This window comes from Rhinolophus ferrumequinum, chromosome 5 (genome assembly GCF_004115265.2).
Source record: "Rhinolophus ferrumequinum isolate MPI-CBG mRhiFer1 chromosome 5, mRhiFer1_v1.p, whole genome shotgun sequence".
Taxonomy (NCBI): Eukaryota; Metazoa; Chordata; class Mammalia; order Chiroptera; family Rhinolophidae; genus Rhinolophus; species Rhinolophus ferrumequinum.
The window spans coordinates 3,636,312-3,663,308 of record NC_046288.1 but is presented as its reverse complement, the minus strand read 5'-3'; the positions used below and the strand labels follow the sequence as shown (position 1 = coordinate 3,663,308).

The 26,997-nt window shown below is 33.3% G+C and overlaps 1 protein-coding gene across 5 annotated transcripts in view; it reads left to right on the top strand.

The window, feature by feature from the left end:
* EPC1 (enhancer of polycomb homolog 1) overlaps positions 1–26,997 on the top strand; it is an 86,283-nt gene that overhangs the window by 49,789 nt on the left and 9,497 nt on the right. For 4 of the 5 annotated variants that reach the window (XM_033106010.1, XM_033106008.1, XM_033106012.1 and 1 more), the window contains exons 2-10: positions 9,927–10,086; positions 18,919–19,064; positions 19,534–19,740; positions 20,106–20,254; positions 21,123–21,282; positions 21,858–22,034; positions 22,116–22,205; positions 22,299–22,447; positions 24,011–24,363. In XM_033106010.1, coding sequence (XP_032961901.1) covers positions 9,927–10,086; positions 18,919–19,064; positions 19,534–19,740; positions 20,106–20,254; positions 21,123–21,282; positions 21,858–22,034; positions 22,116–22,205; positions 22,299–22,447; positions 24,011–24,363 — 1,591 coding nt within the window. Of the gene's footprint in view, positions 1–1,629; positions 1,637–9,922; positions 10,087–18,918; positions 19,065–19,533; positions 19,741–20,105; positions 20,255–21,122; positions 21,283–21,857; positions 22,035–22,115; positions 22,206–22,298; positions 22,448–24,010; positions 24,364–26,997 lie in introns of all 5 variants that reach the window. The other variant, XM_033106011.1, reaches the window with a different exon arrangement.

Here is a 26,997-nt window from a genome sequence, read left to right as displayed (position 1 = left end):
AGATATAAAATTAATGAGATCTGTAAGATCTGGTGCCTGACTTGGAAATGGGGAAGTAAGAAGCAAGAGGGCATTGGAAAAAGTCAAGGCTTCTGGCTTAGGTGACTGGATGTATGATGGTTCAATTCACTGAAATAGGTCAAATAGAAGGAGGAACAGATTTGGAGATTTAGCAGATGGGGGATGTTGTGTTATGTGAAGTATGTCTCTGGAGCATGTACTTGTAAGAGGTCTTCATACATGTGTCTAGAATTCAGCAGAAATTTGGGCAAGAAATTAAGATTTGAATCATGTCATCAACATACAAATGGTAATGAAAGCCATGACGGATGAAATTGCGAGACTTGAGTTTATATAATAAGGACTAAGGACTGTCTTAGTACAGCTTTTCTTTGTATTAGATTATCTAAACATGTTTAGCTTTAGACAAGTTTAAATGATGTTCAGTTTATTCAAAGTTGTTGCTTTAGGGTGTTAGCCAAAAAGACATGAGAAACAACATGTGAATTTTATTTGACTGCCTGAGTTAAAACATATTAAATAGTGGCAAATGACTAGCTCTCAGGAGTACTTTGGAGGTGCAGAAATCATCAGCCTGATGATTATAACCAACTGTTGAATAACTCTGATGTATCCCTGAAACTAATAGAATATTGTATGTTAGCTGTATTTTAATAAAAATCTTTAAAATAAAATAAAGACTATAACCAAGAGCTTTTTGAGCTTTTTTAAATTTAATTTTTAGGGAAACATTCCAATAAGACTGACTTTTATGGGAGTAGAAAGAAACTAATTTTAGTTCTTTCTCTTTCACGTTGCCAAACATCACGTTGGGCATGCAGACTCTTAATAAGTACAGCACAAACAACTCATGTCTAAAGGGTTATAGAGTACAAATAAGGAACATGAGAAGTCAAGGGTCAAAATGAAACTTGATTTTTCCTAGCACTGTCTTTGACCATACTACTTAGTAACTTTTAAATCCTGAATATTTTGTAAGGAAAGTACTAAAGTGACATATTTCACACTGAAGAGAAATTCAAGACTGGACTATTTCACCTATACCTTAGCCAATAGTCTTCCTTTACTGTTTTTTACCCTAGAAATAAAAGTAATTTTTAAGTACTGAGCTTAAGTGGGAGGAGGGGTAGAGGGTAATAGCCTTAGGATCTTTTACCATTCATTTCTAGCGGAAAATAAGTATTGAATTGTTCTTTTTCTTGCCAAATATCCTATCCTTCAACTATTTTAATTATTTACCCTTGAGTATTTTAAATACAAAAGCAAAATGTGTTCATCTTAGTTTTTCTTTGCTTCTGTGAAATTTAATCTTAGTTTTTTTATGAAGTCTATTCCAAACCATGACAGTTTGTGGGCCTTAAATAACCAGTACAATTAATTCACTGACTCATTTATTCAGCACATTTTTGGGGGTACTTGTATGTGTTGTGCACAGTGCTAGATCTCTGGGGTAAAGCAGAAAAACAAATTCCTACCTTCATGGGTCTTATATTGTGGGGAAAGAAGACAGACAATAAATAAAACCATAATTCAGTATATAAAGCAGTAAATAATGCTACAGAGGAGAATAAAGTAGGATGGGGGTAGAGTGAGTGTTCTGGGGTTGAGAGAGGAGAGATTCCATATTTTGCAACATTTTATGAAAATTCAAACATACAGTAACGTTTCAAGAATTTTACCATGATCACCCACCCATACATCCACCTGTTAGATTCTGCCATTTACATTTTACTCTACTTGCCTTATCGTGCATCTATCCATCTCTCCATCCATCGATCCATTTTATTTTTTTGATGCATTTCAAAATAAATTGCAGATATCAGTGCATGTTTCCCTAAATACTTTGGTATATATATTATTAAAGAGTTCAGTATTTGTTTACTTTTTTCTTTTGAGATTGAGTTTTTTTCCAAAGAAATTCACAAATGTGTTAGCTGAATTTTGACAAAATTATATACTTGTATAAACCAGCCCCCATCAAGAGCAAACATTACTGTCATCCCAGAAAATTCCTTCATTCCCCTCACAGTCAGTCCTTGCTTCACACCCCAGAAGCACCTACTGTTCTGATTTCTTTTCACCATAGATTTATCGTGCCTGTTTTAAAACTTCATGTAAATGGACTAAAAAGTATGGACTCTTGTGTAAAGCTATTTTTACCCCAATGTTTTGGGGATTTACTTGTGTTACGTGTGTAACTAGTTTGTTCCTATTGTTGCTGAGCAGTGTTCCATTCTGTTACTATACCGCAGTTTGTTCATCTGTCCTATTGATGGACATTTGGGTTTTTTTCCTACTTTGAAGCTATTATGAATTAAGCTGTATGAACATTCTTATTCAGACCTTTTTGTGGGCTGTGTTTTCATTTCTTTCAGGTAATACCTAGGAGTAGGTGTGCTGGGCCATGTGGGATGTGTGTTTGGTTTTATAACATCTGCCACACCTTTTTTCCACTAATGTATGAGATTTCTAGTTATTCGGCTTCTTCAGCATCATTTGATGGTACCAGGCTTTCGATTTTAGCCACTGTAGTGCCTGTGTAGTGGGAGAGCTGGTAAACAATGATCTGTCTGCAAAGCTAACTTTTGAACAAAGACGTGAAGGTGAGGGAACAAGCTCGCTTTTCCTCCCTCCCTCCCTCCCTCCCTCCCTCCCTTTCTTTGGAGGTTATTTTTTTTAAGTTTGACAAAGAGCATAGAATCTTGTATGACAAGCAGAGTGAGTGCAGAGTAGAATAGAAAATGATGTCAGAGGGGTAACAAGGAAAGAAGAAGGCAATTCATGGTGGACCTTGAAAGCAATTTTAAGAACTTTGGCTTTTATTCTGAGTGAGGTGGGAAATAACTGGAATATTTTGAATGGAACAATGGTGTAATCTGACTTGTATATTAACAAATTACTCTGATTATTCTATTAAGAAGAAGCAGGGAAACCAGTTATGATGCTATTACAATGAGCCAGGCAAGAATTGGGTGTTTGGATTTAAAAAAAAAAAAACTAGGGAGTAGTTGCTGGAACGATGTTCCTAAATAGGTATTTATGTTTTGGTTCTTAGGAATGTCATTAGAAAGTAATTCAGCTCAGCCCTTTCGTTCAAGTAGCAGTGGAGTCTAGCTCTACATGCATAAATAATCAGGAGTTCTTCTTAAGTGCCTTTTTAGTAGTAGTCGTCACTCATTTCCCCATGAGGAATTTTATACATTATTATTGCTTTAATAAGCTGTTTTTCATTCAGTAACCCAAAAGGTCTAAATGTGATCTTAATTGTTTTATGGCTAAGTGTTAAGGTCATTATTTGCTTAAATAAAAATTTCATGAATATAAATTTAATATTTATGAATTCTCACAATACAACCTTGAATAGCTCTTTCGTGGTTTGGTGATATTTATTAGAACTTAACTGCAGAGCAAGTAGAAGTATCTTGTATTTTTTTCATGCATTGTATTTAGACTCTTCTCATTTTTCTATAATGATGTTTTATAAAATATTGAGAATCTGCAATAAAGGAAAATACAGTATTCGATGCTGAGTAGAGCACAAGAATAATCTTATTTCGTCCTCATCCTTAAGAGAATTTGGAGTTCCCAAATCCTACCAGAGAATACATATTTTAAAGGAAAAGATACAAAGTTTAATTTCTGTCTAATCTTATAGAGCTCCCATTTTGGAGATCAGTACCTACACAAATAAATAATTACAGCACAATTTCTAAGCAGAGAATGTGTATACTATAGGAGCACAAAGTAGGCGACACAAGTAGTCATTTTAAACCAGACTTTGAGGAACAAGTGGGAATTTTCCATTGTGAGGTGGGGCATGGTGAATGGTAACGTCCGCAGAGGTACCTACCTATCCACTTGAGCAAAGCCACAGAGCAGATGTTGAAGACACGTTTGCAATGCTGTCCCTTCAGATAGCTTTTTATCAACAGATAGCTAATGCCACTCTTACTTAATCAATAAAAATGATATTATCTGACTTCTCAAATATAGGTGGTATGCCCTGTTAATTCTTGAGCCAGTTAATTCTTTTGTAACTACCAATGCGTTTAACAAAGAGACCATAAAAAGCCACCTGAAAAGGCATAATTTTTCTAGGGTGTGCAAAAATAACAAAGAGGAGAGAGTAAAACAAACATGAACTGCTGGAAAACAGAAAGGGAAAGATAGGTAAGAAAAAAATATTTCTCTGTATAATACCATCAGTCATGATGGGTAGGTGCCAAGGTGACTTGCTGGACTTGGGGTGTGAGGGGGAAGCGAAGGTTCTAACTTGGGTCTTTACCTCAAAGCCCACACTCTCACAATGCACTGGGCTGGCTGAAGTCACACCAGTGAGTAATTTTGGATCCCAGCACCAATTGCAAGGTCCATGGAGACCCAAAAGTGTGCCTCTGCACTTTCTAAAGATCGTTGTTCAGTCTGTTTTAGATCCTCTTTTTTATTGTTCATATTGTATCTATAGAAAACATCTGTAATTACTTGCAGTACAAGAGGCTTTTTAAGTTATTTGCTTAATCATAAATTATGGTTTATCTGATTCTATTTTATATAAATATTAAATATTATTAAATTTAATATACAATATTAAATATTAAAGAATTCTTTAGATTATTTCATTTTATTTTGTTTCCTGTGAGATGAGACTTGTTTGAGGTTATGCCTCTGTTAATTTATGGAAAATTGGAATTATTCTTGGTGGTGTTTTGGTTACTAACTCTTAAATTGGCAACTGAGTCTAATTATTTATAAATATTCTATGATGTAAAGAAATTGTACCCAGCTAAGGTGTCAAACTAGTAAGTGCTCTTCAAACATAGCTTATTCCCTTTTCTTAAAACAATCTTTTAACTATTAATAACTCTCATTCCTGAACATCTTAGTACAAATGTCACTTTGTACTAGTGAAAGTGATACTGTCCTTGAAATCCCTCTCCTATTTATATTTCCCTTAACACATTGTACTGTTCCTTCATAGCACTTATCACACTTTACAAGTTATTTTTAGGACTATTTTATTTGTATCTCTCCACCCTACTGAAGTGTAAGCTCTGCAGTGTCAGGAACTGTGTCTGTTTTATTTACCATTGTTGTTCCCAAAGCCAGGTACATAGTTGGTGCTCAGTAAATATAAACTAAGTTAATTAATGAACAAACTTAAGCCGAGATGTTCTGCTCCATATCTCTAGTTTTTGTTCTATGCCAGCATTTCCCAAGCTATTACAGAAGTTCTCCATGAACTATTCATAGATATTTTCTGAAAAAATGATAATGTGAGAATGATTGTATCCACCCTCATGAATTTACATTAGCATGTTAAAATCTCTCAGAAGTCCTAAAGTAAAAAAAAAAAAAAAAAAAATTTAAATTTAGAATCAACTTTCGCTACCTTTTTTTTTTTTTTCTGTCAAACTCTTTACTGAACTATGTTGATAATTCGAAATTAAGTATTCTAGTGAACACAGTTTGGGAATGCTGGTGTACTCAACGCTGCAAGTTGATTTTTTTTCTGAAATTTTATTGACAGGTATTATCTTCAGGGAACATCTAACTTTTTACATAGCTATGATTTAGAGTTGGATCATCTTAGGTATTTAGTCAAGACATTCCATAAATAATTGAACTGAATTCAGAACTCATTCTGATTTATTTCATTTGTTACTTGGCTTCACCATTCTTTATTTTCCTACTGGAAGCAAAAATCTCATTTTCACTTAAAATTTAATGTTGCTATTATATAATTTAATGTTCTGTTTCTTAGAAATAGATGTACATAGTTTGAGATTTTAAAAATACTTTCATTACCTGGAAAGCTACGAGTATAATGTCTTACTCATTTGTTTAATAGTTACTTTTTATATTTATTTTATTACGGTTTAGATGGCATATAATATATTAATTTCAGGAGTATAGCATAGTGATTCTATATTTATACACCTTACAATGTGATCACCACAATACATCTGGTAATGATCTCTCACCATACAAAGATAATGACTGTATTTTCCGTGCTGTACATTATATCCCCGTGACTTATTTTCCCTTATAGGGGGAAGTTTGTACCTCTTATTCCCCATCACCTCTCTCACCCATCCCCAACCCCTTTCCCCTTTGGCAGCGATCAGTTTGTTCTCTGTATATGAGTCTGTTTCTGTTTTGTCTGTTCGTTTGTGTTGTTTTTTTAAGATTCCAGATATAAGTGAAATCATAAGGTATTTGTGTTTCTCTGATATTTTTCACTTTGCATAATGCCCTCTAGGTCCATCCATGTTGTTGCAAATGGCAAGATTTCATTCTTTTTTAATGTTTTACTCTTAAACTAAACTGACTTAAATGGGAAAGGTTTTACTGACCCAAATAATGTCTTTTAGAAATTATTGTTGTATCTTAGAAAAGTATTTAGTGAAATGTATTCAAATTTTTTGTCAAATTTTTTAACAAATTGTACATTTGTTAAAATGTACAAATACATTTTAGAAAATATGGGAAATAAAATTACAGAAGAGCATTTAAAAGTTGTACCACCTGGAGATGATCTGTTAGCGTTTCATAAACTTTGAAGCTGTGTGAGTGTGTGTGTACATACACAGATACATACCTACATACTTCTTCAACAGATATTTAAAGACAATGTTTTGTGCCCAGCACAGTTTTAGGGTGGCTATTTAGCAGTAAACAAAACAATAAAAATCTCTTATGATGCCTAAATTGGGATGGAGAGGAAAGGTTGACAACAGTAAATAAACCAAGTATATGACGTGTCAGAGGATGGTTAAGTGCTATAAAAAATAAAGCAGGGAAAGGAATATAGGAATATAAAGAGGATTGTTATATAGAGAGTGTGCCAAAAAAATCTATACACATTTTAAGAAAGGAAAAAACTATTAAAATTGTAGTAACATATACCGATAACATAAGATGAATACAAGTCACGTGTATACACTTTTTTGGCATATGCACGTCTACTTTTAGAAATATATATATTCAGCTGTGTCTTTTTCTTTTAGAAAAGGTTAAACACAAGATATCCTGAACAAAAATTTTAGGTCTTTTTTACTTAATAAAGTGATGGGGTTTTTCATATCATTAAATATTATTCTGAACCATTAAAAGACTACACATATTCCATTTTATAGACTATGGTCCATTTCCTATGCAGCAACCAGGGTGATCTTTTAAAACCCTTCAGGCACTATTTCTCCTAGCAAAAGGACAAATCCTTAACATGACCCCTGACCCCACATGATTTGCTGCTGACATCCTGTGCAGATGCATCTGTCATTCTCCCCCTACACTTCTGTGCCCCATCTAGCCACAGAGGCCTTCTCTGGTCTCCGTCCTATCCTGGTGTCCTCGTACATGCATGGGGAGAGAGTAAATAGCGATATGTAAGGTTATAGTTATATCCCAGTTGTTGAGGAATGATTTTTAAGACTTGGAGAAGAACTTAACTGTATTTGTTGTATATTATATACGTCTTGGGTCCTTAGTACCGTATACTTCTTTATTTAACTTTTTATCAAAAAATTTTCAAACTTACAGAAAAGCTGAAAGAATAATACAGTGAACAACTATATTACTCTCAACCTAAATTAATGTTTAATTAATGTTTTGCAGTATTTTAAATTCTATAATAAAATGTTTTTGATTGAGCCATTTAAAAGTGTGTTGCACACATCTTGACACTTCACCCTTAACTGCCATATATTAAAGGGAAATCATTTTCTTAACTGTTAAAGATTTGAGGAAATTGTGTGAAATATTTTATAAAACAAAAAATCACAAATACGTTTTTTTTTTTAAGCAGTAAGTATTCACTATAATATTGATAAACACAAGTTTGACTTCAGTTTTGGAAAATGGATATAAATATAAAGAAAAATCTTTCTACAGAATACTGTTCATACTAGAAAAACTATAAAAATGGTAATTAAGTATATGGAAAACTCTTCAGCTTCTTTAATATTGAAAGGTATACATTTGCTACCACGTTTTGGGTACTTAGTATGTCTCAGGCATTTTATCTTAACCACAGTCACATGTGGTAGGTACACAAATGTCCATTTGCAGATGATAAAACTTGCCGGGATAAAATTCTTGTTCCAGATCCCAAAGTCATAGAGCTAGTAAACTGTGGAGCCAACATTCAAATCCAGAGTATTTAAACATCAATGAGAATAGAAAAGCTGCACTTTTGACAATGAGCAAAATGCAGCAACATTTAAGGTCAGAAAAACTTAAACATCATTGTAAAGAAATTAACCTAAAATAACAAGATAGATGGTGAATTTAAGATTCTAAAGGGATGTTAAGTTACTACATATATAAGATTTTATATATATATATATATATATATATATATATATATGTTGTAATCTCATATACCCTTTGAGCACTTCCATTTGTAGTTGCCCTATAGATGCTTTCACAAGTCCTCAAAAATGTCTTGTATGTATAATTGTACAGGAGTGGTTTTTCCAGTATTTGGGGAGAAGGATAGGCATTTAGGTTGTTTCCAGGGTTTTTTTTTCCCATAAGTGTCTGGTTAAATAAATTATACTTCATCTATATATAGTGGAATACAGTGCAGCTGTTGCAGAAAATTGTAGAAGTATCAGCATGGAACCATCTCCAGAATATATCAAGGGAACCAGAGCTCTAGGGATAAAGCTCTGTATGTTATGTAGTAGAATCCTAACTGTGAATTTAAATATATATAAACGTGTAGGTATTTAATAGAGGCTACTTGCTGAAAATTGGAATTTCTTGTTTTCATACTATTGGAATATTTTTCTTCCCTGAACTTTATATAATTTTAAAAAACTAGTTTACATTTAATAAATGTTTACCAAAATTCAGTGATCATGGGGCTGGGTGAGAACTGATATTTTTATGGCAGCTGGTAGTTTCACAAACTGGCAAAATAATCCTGTGTGGTGATTAAACCAAAGCTTATTTTGAGCACCTGTTATATGTCAGGCATTATACCGTGTTTCCCTGAAAATAAGACCTAGCCAGACTGTCAGCTCTAATTCGTCTTTTGGAGCAAAAGTTAATATAACACCCGGTCTTATTTTACTATAAGACCCGGTCATTATAATGTAATATAATATAATAATACAATATAATATAATACTGGGTCTTATATTAATTTTTGCTCCAAAAAATGGATTAGAGCTGATTGTCTGGCTAGGGCTTAATTTCGGGGAAACACGGTACTAAACGTTTTATACACGTATATCCTGCTTAAATCTCCAACCAACCCTCTAAAGTAGATGCTAGTTTTTTTCTTGCTGCAGGAAACAGATTTAGAAGACTTGAGAAGATTTAGAAGTCTTGCCCAAGAATCACAAACTCCATAGCCTTTGCTTTCAACCCCTGACACTTTCTCTATTACTCTTCAAAAAAGGGTCTGGAAAGTCATTTAAAAAGATTTTTACTCAAGACATAAGACAATGTTTGAATCTGTGTCCATTTCATCAACTGAAAATAGGGATAATAATCTCTACCCTTGTTTAAAAAGATATTTGCATGAATGTACTGAATAGGAGATTAGAGTCAATAAATATTTTTTATCCACAGCCTGCTTTCCTCATACAATAAGTTCAGATGTTTAAACCCTTTTAATCTCATCTGTAAAGTGCAATTTTAAGTTTCAGTCAACTTTTTGAAATCTTTTGTATAATTTACCTCTTAATTTCAGTGTAGTACCTTTTCATAAACTGAGGAAATATACAATGTAACAAAATCTCATTTCTACTTAAAATGTTTTCACCACTAACTGTATGGTTGGCAGCATTCTTTCAAGACTACTAAAACGATGAACAAAAACCTCTTCATGAGGATATACGTTCTGTTGGCTCTTCTTTTAAGACATAAACTTATCTATTTTTCCTTCTTTTCAGGAACACCATCTTCAGCGGGCTATTTCAGCACAGCAGGTGTATGGCGAGAAGAGGGATAATATGGTTATTCCAGTCCCAGAGGCAGAAAGTAATATTGCTTACTATGAGTCTATATATCCCGGGGAATTTAAGATGCCAAAGCAGCTCATTCACATACAGCGTAAGTAACTACTATTAATAATTATATTTTGTATATTTATTACCTTCTTATGTAACTCTTGACAGATTTTTTTTATCTATTCAAGGCCATTTTCAGTACCCATTTCAGTGACCAACATCAATGAATTGAGAGTTACTAGAGCCCATTTTCAACTTTTAAAATTGGGCTTGAGATTTCTGCCTGACAAAAAGAGACAGCATTTTCATCCTAGATTTTCAGTTTCATCTCTGCATGGGATCTAAAGTTACTTTAGACAAATAGGATAAAGACAGTGCCTCAGATATAATGTTTTTTTTACTGTTCAGAAACAGTAATAGTAATAGCCTTAAAGAACTACTTAGTGTTAGTCAGGAGTCAGCAAACTCTCTGTAGAGTCAGATAGTAAATATTTTAGACTTTGTTGGTCATTTTTGTCATTTATCACAACTGTTCCACTCTGCTGTTGTAAGGCAAAATCAGCAATAGACAATACATAAACGACTGGACATGGCTGTGTTCCAGTAGAACTTGGACAGAAACAGATGGCAACCCAGTATTGGCCATTAAGTATTATGTTACCTGTAGGATTATTTGTAGTAGCTCTTTATGAGATTGAGGGAGTTCCCCTCTATTCCTAGTGTACTGAGCTGTTATCATGAAAGAGTTTTGTCAAACATTTTTTCTTCATCGATTAATAGCATAATGTGATTTTTCTTCTTTAGCCTGTTGATGTGATAGGTTACATTGCTTGATTTTCAAATATTGAACCAGCCTCTAAGGGATCGTGATTTTGGTATTAACTCCTTTTTGCCTTGTCCTGGGTCTCAAAGATTTTCTCCTATGTTTCGTTCTAGAAGTTTTAACATTTTACATTTAAGTGTATGATCAATTCTGAATGTGAGGTTTACATCAAGGTTTTTTGTTTTTTGGGGGGTTTTGCCTATGGATGTCCAGTTATTCCAGCACCATTTATTGAAAAAACTATCCCTCCTCCATTGAGTTGCTATTCCTTCTTGTTCAAAAATCAATTAGGCATATTGATGTGGGTCTGTTTCTGGGTTCTGTGCTCTATTCCATTGATCTCAGTGTTTATCTCAAGACGGTGTTTTTGTCTTGATTACTACAGATACATAATAATTTTGCTTAATATCAGGGAGAGTGATTCCTCCTTTATTGTTTTTCTAAATTGTTTTGGGTATTCTGGGACCTTTCCATATAAATAATACAAAAAACTTTTATCTACAAAGAAACTTACTGAGATGTTGATAGGAATTATATTAAACCTATAGATCATTTTAGGAAGAATTGATACCTTTACAGTGTTGAATCTTCCAGTCCATGACCATGGTATGACTCTCCAACTATTTAGATCTTCTTTGATTTCTTTCGTTGACATTTTATAGGTTTTACAATACAAATTCTGTACATGGTGTAGTTTTTTTTTGTTTTTGTGGAGGTTTGTTTTGGGTTTTTTATTTATTTATTTTTTTATGCCTGAGTGTTTTATTTTCTTTGGAGCAATTTAAACTGATACTGCTTTTTTAATTTTGGTTTTCACTTGTTCATTTCAGTATATAGAAATGCAATTGAAATATATGGTGATGGAAGGAGAACTGACTCTGGGTGGTGAACACACAATGGGATTTATAGATGATGTAATACAGAATTGTACACCTGAAATCTATGTAATTTTACTAACAATTGTCACCCCAATAAATTTAAAAAAAAAAAAGAATTACAGAATAATTGCAAATACTTAAAAAAAAAAAAGAAGAAATGCAATTGAATTGTTGATCTTATGTCCTGTGATCTTAACTAAAATTACTTACTAGTTCTAGGAGATGTTTGCAGATTCTTTGGAATTTGTATGTAGAAAATCATGTTGTAGCCTGCAGATAGAAACAGTTTGTTGTTTTTTTTCCAATCTGTATGTCTATAATTTCTCTTTCTTTCTGTATTATAGTGGCTAGAACTTCAGTACTATATTAAAGTAAGGGTAGTGAGAGCAGATATCCTTGCCTTGTTCCTGATTTTACAGGGAAGAATTCAGTTTTTCACCATTAAGTATTATGTTACCTGTAGGATTGATTATTTGTAGTAGCTATTTATGAGATTGAGGAAGTTCCCCTCTATTCCTAGTGTACTGAGTTGTTATCATGAAAGAGTTTTGTCAAATGTTTTATCTTCATCAATTAATAGCATAATGTGATTTTTCTTCTTTAGCCTGTTGATGTGATAGGAGGTTACATTGCATGATTCTCAAATATTGAACCAGCCTTGCATACCTGGAATAAATCCCACTTGGCTGTGGTGTATTATTTTTTTCATATGTTGTTGGGTGAGATTTGCTAAAATTTATTGGGGAGTTTTGCATCTAAGTTAATGAAAGAAATTGGTTAGTAGTAGTCTTTTTTTATACTCTGTCTTGTTTGGTTTTGGTATCAGAGTAATATTGACCTCATAAAACAGGTTGGGAAGTGTTCTGTTCTCTTCTGTTTTCTGGAAGAAATTGTGTAAAATTGATGTTAATCCTTTAAAAATTGGTATTGGCTTTTAATGTACTAGAATAAATAAAAAGTTAATTATAGTGTAAATTTCTGCAGAGTTAACATTGAATCTTGACTGCTAGGTGGTCTAGTGAATTGCCTGTGAAGGGTACATTACCAATTATATATATGGACCGGTTCACTTCAGTTCTCTTAATTTCTGTTTTGTAAAGCTCTTAAATGAAAGTTACACAAACTGTTCTTTAGCGTTTTTGAGATATTAATTAGTATGCCTTTGAAAAACAAGGACCAAACATATTAGAATTATTGCATGTTACATTCTCCTCTCCACCCCCAGAGTCATACAACATATTACTGTGTTTATAGATATTTAGGTATTTAGATAACTGTTACAGTTAAAAATAAATAAATGAAAGTTTATGTTTATCTTAACCCAGCATTTTCCAAACATATTCATTACCTGTTATCTGTTAACATTTCATTGAATGTTCGTTTGGAAAATTTCAACTCTATTCTTGTCTTCAACAGGCTTAGGAAAGAGATCACAATTTACTCCTTTTTATCCTAGTCAGAGCTCGGAAGGAAGAAACCCATATTAAAACCATTATCCCCCTCATTAGTTCCAGACTGTAGTTATCTTCTAAGCTATTTCACTAAGTGCTGCTCACATTTCCTGATCCAAAGGGTCTTGATGGTATTTCTCTTTTGATTGGTGATCTGTAAAGCTTCTAGATTATACAGCTAGGACTTCTCTTTTCCTATTTATATTGGAAGAAAGGACAGAACAGCTCTGACCATAGTAGACAGGAACAGTTAGTTTGTCTCCTTCTTCCCCTTGCACTTGGGCTTCAAAGCTCTACTGTTAATCCTCAGAGGAAATCTTTTTTAAAAGAGCAGTCTTGGGAGGGGTGGTTGGGGGCAGGGTGAAAAATGTGACGGGATTAAGAAGTACAAATCGGTATTTATAAAATAGTCATGGGATGTAAAGTAAAGCCTGGGGAATATAGTCAATAATATGGTAATAACTATGTATAGTGCCAGGTTGGGTATATTGTGATAGCACAATACGGTATCAGATGGTTGCTGGACTTACCATGGTGATCACTTCTTTAGATATGTAAATGTTGAATAACTATGGTGTACCCCTGAAACTAATATAATATTGTATGTTAGCTATATTTTTAATAAAAATCTTTTTTAAAAAGAGCAGTCTTAATGTGTATTTATATGTGTATGCATAGATGTATTAAGTTGGTGCAAAAGTAATTGCGATTTTGCAATTGTTTTTAACCTTTTAAACTGCAGTTACTTTTGTACCAATCTAATAGATATATGCATTTATAGTTCTGTCCACTGGAAGGGCCAAGAAGCAAATATATTCAGTAGCAATGAGCACACCTAGCACCTGTTCTTTAATCCATTCTCCACTAAATGGGACCAAGAATCGGTGAGAAAAATGGCTAGTTCCAGGACTGGGGCCAGGTAGGTACAGGATAAACCTGGAACAACTTGTAATGCCAGACATTAAGCACTCTAAAAAAAATAGCAGAGACATATCACAAGGACACAAGAGTTTCAGTTGGCTAATTCTGGGACAGTTGAAACAATGGAATAATTAAGTACAATAATGAATTGTAAACCATTGAAAAAGTAGGAATTCATGAGTCAATACTGATAATAAATAGATAAATGGTGGAAAAGAGTAGAATGCCAAGAGCTGAATGGCACAATGTGAGAGAGAGTCTGGGAGCTGGGAAATCATTTTTGCAATTACCTTGATCAAGATTGAATCACACAAGAATCATCAATGTATGCTCAATATAAGAGGAAATTTTGATGAGGTGCATGATGTTTGCATGGTCTTAAGCTCTCCTCACAAACTGCGTTTTAGTTAAAAGGATGGGAAAAAATACAGTGGAGGAATCAGGCAATGTCTTGACTGGTGATCAAAATTATCATTACTTATGAGGAATAGATGAACATGTGTGCCCTACATGTCATATCCTGCGGAGGACTAAGACAGTTGAGTATTGCAGGGTATCAGGTAACAGTGCTTACTCTCATCACAGTGGGAAAAAATCAGGCATAAAGTGAGAAGTGTGATGATGATGATGATGATGGTGATGATAACAGTAATAAAGTCCTGGGAAGAGGGACGTTGTCTTCAAAAACCAATATCTTGAAGGACAAAGAAAGGCTGTGGAAATGTTCCAGATCAAAGTTGGCTAAAGAGATAACAATGAAAATAATACTTGATCCTAGACTGGTCCTGTGCAGGCGGGGAAATGTTATAAATCATTGGATCAGCTGATAAATTGGAATATAGGCAGAAGATTAAATTGTATGAGTGTAAATTTATGAAGTTAATGACTATACTATGATTATATAATATAACCTCGCTTTTCTTAGGAAATACACTGTGACGTATCTAGCAGTAAAGAGCCATTTTGAATGTAATTTACTCTTCGATGGCTCAAAAAATTGTGTGTGTGTCTGTGTGTGTCTGTGTGTGTGTGTAAAGAGAGAGATGCACATGCAAATGATAAAACAAATGAAATAAAATTTTAACTGGGTGAATCTGGGTAAAGGATATGCAGGTGTTCCTTGACTTTTTATTTTGTAAATTTTGTAAGTTCGAACTCCTAAATTAAAAAAAATATTTTTAAAAAATAGATCCTTATAGAACTTACTTTTTTATTACCTCTCAAAATAGATGTGTCCTGTCTTTATGCCCTCATTCTGAAAGACTGCATTTTCTCCTTCCCTTTGCCTGTCTTCTGCATCACACTACAACATACAGTCTTATGCCATTATTCTTCTGGTACTACTTTCTGACATAAAATCTGTAGCATGAACCAAAAAACTTTGTCTACAAAGGATTTCATATCTGGAATTTCAGATCTGTCAGATCTGGGATTCTCCATTTACTCTCCCCAGGTACATTCTAGAAGTAACTCTAAGCTCTGTCTCTAGTAAAGAAGTTGAAGGATTTCCTGATCTAGCTAGCCAGTGAAAGCTTTGTCTTCTTAGGTCTAAGGCAAAGATATCAAATACCTAATACCCCGTAGTAAATATCATTATTATGACAGTCTTTTCTGCTGCTCAAAATTTATTCCAGGAGTTTTGCAAGTAGATATTCCAGTCATTGAGAGTTAGTGCTTGAGTTGGTAAACCTGTTTACCATTCCTGGTCTGAGAAATTTCTCCTCAACCTTGGATAGTGTGCCTTCTTTTCAATCAGGGATTATATTCTGTCCCTTATCCACATTTTGTGCCATTTCATGCATCCAAATATTTCACTATTTGCTTTTCGTATTTTTAAAATACTGTTTGGAGTTATGGACATACCCACCCATACACGCATAGTCTGAGCCATAGTGTGGCATTTGTTACGTAGACCTTTATATACGTTTCATCTCTCACTGGATTCTTAAATCCAGGGGCAAGTACTGTGGTTTGTACCACTCTGTTTAAAATAATCTAATCAATTATGTTCTTGTGTTCTTCTTGCTTAGATTTATTTTCTCCATCTGTACATTATATTGTATTTTGCTTAGCCATACACATATCTGTTTATCCTTAGCAAATATTTTAAAGGAGTCAGTTTGTACAGTATGGCTCCCATTATTTAACAATTATTGGCCAGCTAGGTCTCATTTTAATTGGTAGAACTTAATTAGAAGAGGCAACACATTTGCCTGTTTTTCTTTATGCCCTTTGAACACACTCACTTACGTGGCCCAGAAAATTTGAAGATAACTCCATTTCTATGACCATGATAAATACGTTACATCTGTATTAGCTGTACTTGAACTGTCAGTTGGAATTACAGGTTTGGATAAAGCTATATTACACTTTAATCATTGCCTGTGGATTTTTTGGTCAAATGAAATCCTAAAGTGAATTTTTTCATGTTACCTTTTCTCTAGGGCTTTAATATTTTGTAACTGAACAAGAATTGGCTCTCCTTATATTTTTAAGATCTTAGATGTGTTTGCACCAATTAAGAGAAATAACTTCTTGCAGAGGCAGTAGTAGTCTCTCAGTTAACTTCAGTGGGAAACCACTGAGCTCACTAGGAGAGGAATTTTCCTTTTCAGTCTTGATTCTTGTTTCCTGATATTTTGGACATGACTTATCATTGATGATATAATGTATACCAGAAGTATGTCAAATGTATTTTGATGATGCAAAAGTAAGGTGATATTAGGTGAGCTTGTTTAGTTTTTATGAATTATTAAGCTTTGTAAATGTGATTTGATCTAAACAAAAATGTTTTTTATAGTGGAGGAGGCAAAAGTAATATAAAAATGAGACCCTAAAAATATAAAATATACCCTTAAGAAGGCAGAACATTGCTAGTTGTTTTTCTGCATTATCTGGATCACCACTCTTCAGTAGAACTTCCAGTGATGATGAAGATACTCTGTAATTTGTGCTGTCTGGTACAACAGTAGCCACTAGCCACATGTGCTGTTTAATACTTGAAATGTGGCTAATGTGACTGAGGTACTGAATTTTTTTTTTAAGTTTAAATTTAGTTAGCTAGTGGTTACCCTATTGAACAACACAAATATGAATTATCTTAGTTAGGGACAAAAAACAACTGTTTTTAATCCAACAAAGTTTTCATCCACTTTGAGATCTCCAAAAACTCTGTTTGCATAGCAATAACAAACAGAATTAGATGATCGAAACTCATTGGAGGGCCTAGCTATCAGGTTGTAAAGATGTTAACATACAGAGATTTTTATGGAGTCTGAATATCCATTTACTATAATGAGAAACATTATAGAAATGTGATATGGGTCAAAATAGAAAAATGAAACATAATGGTATAATATATTTAATTCTATAAATATTTATTGGATTCCTCTGGGCCAGATACTATATTAAACTTGAAGTAGGGATGGCAGATTTGGGGCAAATGGTAGTCTTCTCTTGTACCTATCATAGATACCACTAATGGATGACCGCACATTTTTTCAGCTTTTTCCCCCACATGAATAGATGCAGTATCAGAATGTTTTTCTGGAGAGTACTACAGACAGTTAGCATGCAGGATGAACATGTTTACTATCTGCACTAGAGGTCAGAGATAAATAAGAAGACACAATGCCTCCTCTCGAGGAAATCAATCATATTCTAATGCTTAACATGTAGATTATAAAGTAGTGTAGAAAACAGTACAAAAGAACGGAAGTGATCTAACCTTGGTACCAGAAACTTTTAATATTTGAATTGCTTGTAATTTATGCAAAATGTATGTTTACACAGTATTGTCCTGGGTAGAAGCTTCATAGATTCTAAAAAAGATAAAAGTGGTTAGGAATCTCTTATTTATAGAGGGCAGTCATGAAATGATTCCACAGGAGTTATTGTCAGGTTGGGTTTTGAAAAGAGTAGTCATTTGCTAGGTGGGCAGGCAGGAACTAGCTAATGTAAAGGCCTGAGGACATGAAATAGCTTGCTGTGTTAGATACATAAAGTTGGATGTTGCTGGATCGTAAAGTACTGATGAGAGTGGACAGGCTACATCAAAAAGGGCCTCATATAATTTTGGTTCTAAGATGACGGGAAGTTAGGAAGAATTAAACAAGGGAAAGATGTGAGACAAATTATGACATCAGGCTACTTAATATTTTAGTTATATTATCAACCTAGCTTTATTTGTGTAAGTAATTGAATGGCATTTAATAATACAGAGCAGTGGGTTTTCTGCCCCCCCTTTTTTTTCAAATCTTGACAAATACAAGAAATATCTCACATTTCTATCATCATAGCAGTGATTCTCATGAGGGAGCAAAACTTACCAAGAATGCACTCACTGAATGATAGCTGTTACTGTTGTTGGCACTGGTTCTACCACTTCAGCTTTCATACCACTCCCTAAGCTTTTGGTAAAGTAATTAAATCTGTTTTTTAAGAGGACTTAAATATTCTAAAAACAATCTTATTTAAAGACCGTATCTCTCTATATTATGTCAAAGCATGAAATTGATGATATTTTATCAAGGTTTGAGCTACTTTTCATACAGTTTAACCCAATACATTTAATAATCTATGTTCTTAATAGTAGGTTTCTAGTGTATTTGCTTTTGGGGGTGGGATCACATCCATGACCTTTTATCACTTATCTATATTAACAGTAAAGATCATCTCCTTTCTTAAACTTTAAATATGGGAAACAAAACTATAATCTTAGACTGTGTGTCTGAAAACAAAATCAAAAAAAATTTTTCTCATTTCTTTAGAAAGTTTAGGTCTTGTTTTTATCCAGACATCTGTGAGAGGTTTTTGTCAGTGGATTCACACAGTGAATGATTGCTTATGGTTTCTTCTGTCAGCTTTTAGTTTGGATGCTGAACAGCCTGATTATGATTTGGATTCTGAAGATGAAGTATTCGTGAATAAACTGAAAAAGAAAATGGACATCTGCCCATTGCAATTTGAGGAGATGATTGACCGTCTAGAAAAAGGCAGTGGTCAGCAGGTACAACTTAATCGTATATATAATAAGAGAGAGAGAGAGAGAGAGAGAGAGAGTGTGTGTGTGTGTGTGTGTGTGTGTGTGTGTTTTGTATGCATTTATATACATATCAACATTTACATGGAAAAAGTATAATGTTGGGGAAGGGACGTGAGCAGGCTCTGGAGTTAACAAGCACGAAGTCGTATCCCACTTCTGCCCACTATGACCTGTATTGTCTAGAGCAGTATGTTTAAATTTATCTGTACCTCAGTTTTCCCATCTGCAAAATAGAGATGATAGAATGGTTGTGAAAATTAAATAAAATAGTGTATATAAAGCATCTAGCTCAATGACTGACACGTGCAAGCTACTCTGTATGTTTGCTGTTGTAAACACTGTTATTATTTTGATGGTTGTCATTTAAATTTAGAAGTGCTTTTGAACCTTATAAATGTATTATATGAAAATGACATCATAATTTTACATTTAGCCAGTCAGTCTGCAGGAAGCCAAACTGCTGCTAAAAGAAGATGATGAATTAATTAGAGAAGTTTATGAATACTGGATTAAAAAGAGAAAAAACTGTCGGGGGCCATCTCTTATCCCATCAGTAAAACAAGAAAAGCGAGATGGTTCCAGCACAAATGATCCTTATGTGGCTTTTAGAAGACGTACTGAAAAAATGCAGACTCGAAAAGTGAGTGAATTTGGGAAATTGGGTGGTAATTATTTTTTGATGTAAGAAAAATTGTTTATAGTTGTGAATATCAATATCTGAAGCCTGTGTTTTAATTTGTATTTAAATACTTTACAGTATAATGAAAAATATTAATTTAAAATGAATCGATCGTAAGATTCATTGTGGCGCTGTTGATATATTTTAATGTTAATCCGTTTAAAATCATACACAAAATTGATTTCCTTGTGATGCATGCTCCCTTTCAGTTTTTAAATTCTCTTCTAATATATATGTTCTTATATATATATCAATAGCTATTATGTTCAGAATGCCACTAGCTAGCAATACTTATTGATACTAAATAAGCAACTTTATATTTGCAGAATCGCAAAAATGATGAAGCCTCTTACGAAAAAATGCTTAAACTGCGTCGAGATCTAAGTCGGGCTGTTACTATTCTAGAGATGATAAAAAGAAGAGAAAAGAGTAAAAGGGAGCTATTGCACTTAACACTGGAAATTATGGAAAAGAGGTAAAGTATATTTTAATAATGTTAGGAAGTATGGTACCATTAGCATTTTCTATATTGAGTTAATTTATTTCTTAAGCAGTTATCTGTAACTCCAGAAATATCTTCTTTTAATAATAATTAGAAACTATTTAAATGTGTGGTATGATATACTTTGTATAATGTTACATATATTCCTCTCTTTTCTTTAAAAGTGACTGAGTTCAGTAAAATTAAAATATGCCAGGTATTTCCATTTTGAAATCTTATTCTTTTGTCCTTGCGTGAGTGTGTGCAGAGCTATGATGGACAGAGCATTTGTCAATTTAAGGTTTTTATTTTATCTACTAGATGGTACTGATTTAAAAAAAAGCATAAGGGAGGAGAAAAGGTTTATAATCTTAACATTCAAATAAGCATTCAGGAAGGTACACAGTGAAAACTTTAAGCTTTATTCCCATTTCCTAGTCGTTATCCCCAAAGGAAACCATTATTAAATTTCTTGTGATTCATTTCAGAAAAATTAGTTTTATAGCACAGGCAATTCAAGTTAGCAGAAAGTTCCTCAGCACCATTTTAAGCATTAATTTCAACATCTCCACCGACTCTTTCACCAGAATTGCTGAGTTAAAATATGAACCTTTGCCCCCTGCCCCCCACAATCATATATTTAAGGTGCCAAGATAATGCTATAAGTCAAAAAGTAAAAGGAAGAAACCAAAATAATTATGTAATCTTTAATTTTAATAAGCATTCAGCAAATTAGTCAAATTTTAACTAATTTTACCAAGTCTAATCAGTGTTTATAATTATATCTCAGTTGGTTATTAATAGGAATAAGGATAAGTACTTACAGAGATAACTTTTTAAACTTTCTTTTATATAATTTCAGGTATAATTTGGGTGACTACAATGGAGAGATTATGTCTGAGGTCATGGCACAGAGACAACCAGTGAAACCTACTTATGCCATCCCCATCATCCCTATTACTAATAGCAGTCAATTTAAACATCAGGAAGCAATGGATGCGAAGGAATTTAAAGTTAATAAGGTGAATAAAAATTCTGTGATGATAGTAGCTGATAATGGAGTGGTATTTTATCATTAAAATCAAAGCAAAATTTAAAAAATACATAGAAAGCCTACCACGAAATATGCTGCAGTGTTAATGGTAATCTGACGTCTGCTTTGTGTGTATGTAAAATTGTTTTCATTATTATTTTCCCTGTATTTGTTAGTTCTTTAGAATAAAGACTAGATATCCCTTTTTATTCTGCTGTATTTTCATAGAAAATTAAGAAAAAGATATGGGAGCCAGTGGTAAATACTAAGTGCAGTTACAGGGTTTCAGAAGCTGGAAAACTTTCATTCTTTTCCTTTACTTTAATTGAAACAAAATACTTTATGAAATTATGGTTAGGTTGTAGGAGCGTATTAATGTTTTCACAGAGACCAATCAATCTCTAAGACTTGACAATATAAGATGGTAAAATGTAAGAGTCTTGTATCTATTATGAGTTTGAATGCCTTCATTTAGCAGTAAACTTCATTTTAAAACTTCCCTAAAACTGCAGGTTTGTTGAACATGGTTTCCTAGTGTTTGATTAACTCATGACTTTATTGCAGCAAGATAAAGCTGATCTTATCCGACCTAAACGTAAATATGAAAAGAAGCCCAAAGTCTTACCATCGTCTGCTGCTGCTGCTCCTCAACAGACGAGTCCCGCTGCACTGCCGGTGTTTAATGCTAAAGATTTAAATCAGTATGACTTTCCCAGCTCAGACGAAGAACCTCTCTCCCAGGTAAATATAAGAATTTCCCTATGAACATACAGAAGGAATGTAGAAAGTCACATGTCTTGACCCACTTCATTTTATTTAAAGGTTTTGTCTGGCTCTTCAGAAGCTGAGGAAGAGAATGATCCCGATGGTCCCTTTGCTTTCCGTAGGAAAGCAGGCTGTCAGTACTATGCTGTAAGTTTCAGGCTTTCTTTGTAAATTACAAACTGTTTACCCTTAACTGACAAAAATAACTTGGATTTTTTTTTTTTTTTTTTTTTTTTAAAGCCTCACTTAGACCAAACTGGCAACTGGCCTTGGACTAGTCCTAAAGATGGAGGATTAGGGGATGTGCGATATAGATACTGCTTAACTACCCTTACCGTACCCCAAAGGTGTATTGGATTTGCACGAAGACGGGTTGGGCGCGGTGGAAGGTAAGGTATTTCTGTATTCGAAGCATAGCAATATTTTAGACAATAGGATAAATTGAACCTAAAATTTAAACTGAGGTAATCCTTAATAGCTCATTTGTTCCCACTTGTTCTTAACTAATTTTTAGACTGAAATATTTTGCTACCTGGTTCTTATATAAACATAGCTTTTAAAGCATAACTAATGGGTCCCTAATGGATCTGCTTTTCTTCCCAAGTTTGAAAACCTCAGATATCTATCCTTGTGGATAGAATTCTGACAAAAGGCACTAGATAAAGGCAAGAGTAATTCATGATTGCATAAATTGTATTAAGTTAAAGAAAATACAGGTTGTTTCAGGAGTTCTGGGAGATATTGAAAAAAAAGGATTAAATAGGCTAAGAAATGTCATATATAACATACAGAGTTGTTTAACTCATCAGTAAAAAGCCTCCAGGATCCATGCATGACCTGATCTTGACTTCCCAGTTTGTCAGGATCTAATTGCTCTTCTTACTTTGGTTAAATCTGATAGAACTCCTTCATACTTGATGCCCTTATCCTTCATACTTAATGCCTTTATCCTTCATATTCGATGCCTGTATGTGAGAAGTTGTGTGTGTGTTGAGGGGGCGGGGGAGGCAGGGAAGGAATTGCAGAACGCATAAAAGCAAAGAAAAAGAAGACTTCATGTAAAATGTGAAAAAAATTAAAAGACAAAACAGATAATATCAGTACTTTCAGGGAGAAACCTAAGGGTATAATTTGTAATAAATAAATGGCTTATATATATTTGTTTCATTTTGTAATCGTAATTGCAGTTTTTACCACATAAACATTAGTTTAGAATTATCAGGGCATTAAAATACATTTTATTAAGTTCTTTTTCTCACATCATTATGTTGACATCAGTAGTGGTGAAAATTCTCTGTTAGCTATATTTTATTCTATACCAGCTTAATATCAATGTTAGCATTTAAGATGGGATCATTTATAAAGTTTATATTAGTAACAAAAAGATATCCTCTAGAGTAATGGATCAAATACTGTTAGAAATTTTAATGATATGACATATCCCAAAGATCACATAGCTTTTACTGATTTCTCCTACCTCCTCCTACCTTCACACACCACAAAAAAGTTGTTTTTCAAAAAAAAAAAAAAAAAAGTTGTTTTTCCTTAAATAGAGGACAGGTATGCTAGCAGCGTTTCATAACGTTTTCTGCTGCTTTGTAATGAAAGTGAAAAATCTTTGGTTGAAAAGAAAAATACTTTCATATATGTAATTTATATTTGTAGGCCAACCCAAAGAACTGTTAGAAACTCACTGTTGTAAAATATTTACCTCATTCTGTGAAATGGATTACTCTCTTCTTTAATCAAATCATTATAACATAAAAGAAAGAACGTTTATCAGATATTGATATTTTAGCCTATAGAACCAAATACTGAAATAATCAAAACCATAGCTTTTAAATATTCAGTATGAGATGTCTCTTTGAAGTTGGGGAGAGAAAGAAAAACCTTTTTTATATAATTTATGAATAGCTGTTTTATATACATGTTTCCTGCCTTGTTTTTAATAGGGTCTTAATGGACAGAGCTCACTCAGACTGTGACAGTGTGTTTCGCCATCTGGATTTGGAAATGCTTTCCTCACCACAACATTCTCCAGTCAATCAGTTTGCCAATACCTCAGAAACAAATACCTCGGACAAATCTTTCTCTAAAGACCTCAGTCAGATACTAGTCAATATCAAATCATGTAGATGGCGGCATTTTAGGCCTCGGACACCATCCCTACATGACAGTGACAATGATGAACTCTCCTGTAGAAAATTATATAGGAGTATAAATCGAACAGGAACAGCACAACCTGGGACCCAGACATGCAGTACCTCTACGCAAAGTAAAAGTAGCAGTGGTTCAGCACATTTTGGTATGTTTATTTGTTCTGATGTACATTTCTATACAAATGTCAGGTTCATCAATTTTTTGAATATGTGGTTTATTATATTTATGGCCAGAAGTCCTTTATTCTCAAAATAGTTAAAAAAAAAAAAAAGACCTATGTTTAAGTATTTATTTGAATCCTGTTTGTACATGTGTCTTCATTTAAACATACCTACATACAAAGGCGGTTTATTACTATTTAATCTATTACATTTGTTTCCTGGACGAACTCTAAGAACCACAAGATTCAGCAATTATATCTTCGAAATAATATGAAAAGAATGTGGTCCATAAATTGTTGCTGTTGTATGCTTGAACTCTTCTCTAGTCTTAGACTGCTTAAAAGTAGACTAGCAAATAGATAGATTTGCAAAGTCTTATCTGTTGTCACAGTAATTCAGAGTAATTTAAGAGAGAAACTAATTTTTCACAGAATGATATTTAAGTAAAAGGATTATTTTAATAATTTTGGAAACATTTTTAGATAATGTCTACTTTAGCATTATGTATCACTACTTTGTGTAATGTATCTAAAATAAATGTTGTCTACTTAAAATATTTCTAAAATTCTAGCTTTCTATTTTAAAGCATAAATCTGTGTTATCTGAGGCATGTAGATTATAGAAATCCATTCTTAAAACTGTTACTGCAGATTTTGGTAAAGATAATTTAAACAGAGATGTTGAAAAGACTGGAAAGATATTTATTCTGTCACCCTAAACATCTGGTAAGGCTACAGTAAAACCTTCTAATAAATATGAAAATGTGCTTATTCTTAAAGACCTCCAGAAAAGATTTCATAAACTAATTTACTTTGTGGTTAGAAAAACAATATTTCTATGAAGTGGAAGTCTTTCAGCTTGTAAGAACAATAATCACATTTCAGAAATCAGCTAGAAGATAATCTAAATTATCTGAGGCCTAACAGATTATTTATAATCCCATCAATTTCAGTGGATGTCATGAAGAGTCACTTTCTCTATTTTTGTAGTCTTAATCAAAATGAAGTTTTCAGTATGAAGGAGGACTTATTTTTGGTGTGAGTGTAGAGATTTTAAAAGTATAAACTTGGGATATGTTTTCCCTGATAAAGATTTATAAGCTGTATAAAATTCTTTGAGACTTCTCATAGAAAATTGGCATGTTCATCAATCCCCATCTCCTTCACCTCAAGATAGAGAAGTTGAATTGTGTAACTATCCTAAGAATCTTGTAATGATCTTTTTTTTGTAAATTGTTTTGCTATACAACTTACATAAGCATTGATATTGTAAAACTTACTTGATTTGTGCTGGCCAAAGAATATTAAAAGGTGAACATTGAACAGTAGTATTACCACAGATTTAGCTGGGAAAAAAGGGTTAATAACTCTGTAATATTCTTTTAAATCATATTCTTCCCCTATATATGTGATACAACTTTTTAAAATACGGGTTTATCAATTTTTTTTCTGTCGCACTTAATTGTTTTCAATTTTTCCTTAAATTTTACTAGATCTTCCCTTATAGAGAATAAATGCCTACAGATTGCTGTAGAGTAGCACTTTATTCTTTCATATTTGTGAATATCCAGAAACCTAAAGCTTTTCTCTTTATGATCTATAAAGTGTATTACAGTGGAGTTATATGTACTTTTAAGTGAATTCAACTATAGGACATTGGGGGAAAAAAATTAAAATTTAGCAGTTCAAATGTTATATGGGATTCTAAATACAATTCTACTAAAATGTATTTGCCAGTGGACCCCTGTGGGCATGGGAGAAGTGGATCTATTGTTCCCCATGTCGCACTGCCACTTCATTTATAGGCTAAGCATCTCACCTCAGGCAGTGTAATTATAGTTTTAAAGATTTTTTTCCATAGAGCATAGCCCAAAAATACCACATCACCTAGTACTCAGCCACAGAAACTCCGATCTAGTCTGATGTCAGAGGAGAAACTGGCTGTGTTGGGTTTATTGAAAGAGATGGGTCTGTATTGTGTTACACTCTAAAGGAATTTTTAAGGAGGCTTAATTTTTACTATATTGACTTTAGAGCTTAACCATTGTATGAGATACGAGTCAATTGATATATTTGCCTGCTGCTGAAGCCAAATATGTAGGTTTTGATTTCGCCGTTTTTTATTATTCTATCAGTCTTAAATATTAATATTTAGATGTGTGCTGTGACGGGATGATGCCTTCTAGACAGATTTTCCTTTTTCTTAAAAATCATCTAAGTGGGCCTATTCTCATTTTGAAACAGGAAATTCTAAATAAGATATCAAGAGCCCATTATTTGTAATAAAGGGAATGAGCTTTAACACACCAACTTTTGTAGCCTCTGTTTCAACTGCTCAGAATCTTTTTTTGCTTGCTTCTCAGTCTTGGCCATTTTGTATAGTTATGTAGCCAAATGGTAGCCTGGTTAGTTACTAGAGTGCTTGGTCCTCTGGATACTATATAGCAGAATAACACAATATGGAGGAATTTGGGGAGACTTAACTATGTGTGTTTTCACAATTTCCTGGACTAGATTTTAGTATAAATTGTGTATTTTTAATAGTCTTTAGTTAATATGTGATTTGGACAGTTTCCAAATCCATTCTATTTTTTTTTCTTTTTATCCATAAAAGCATCT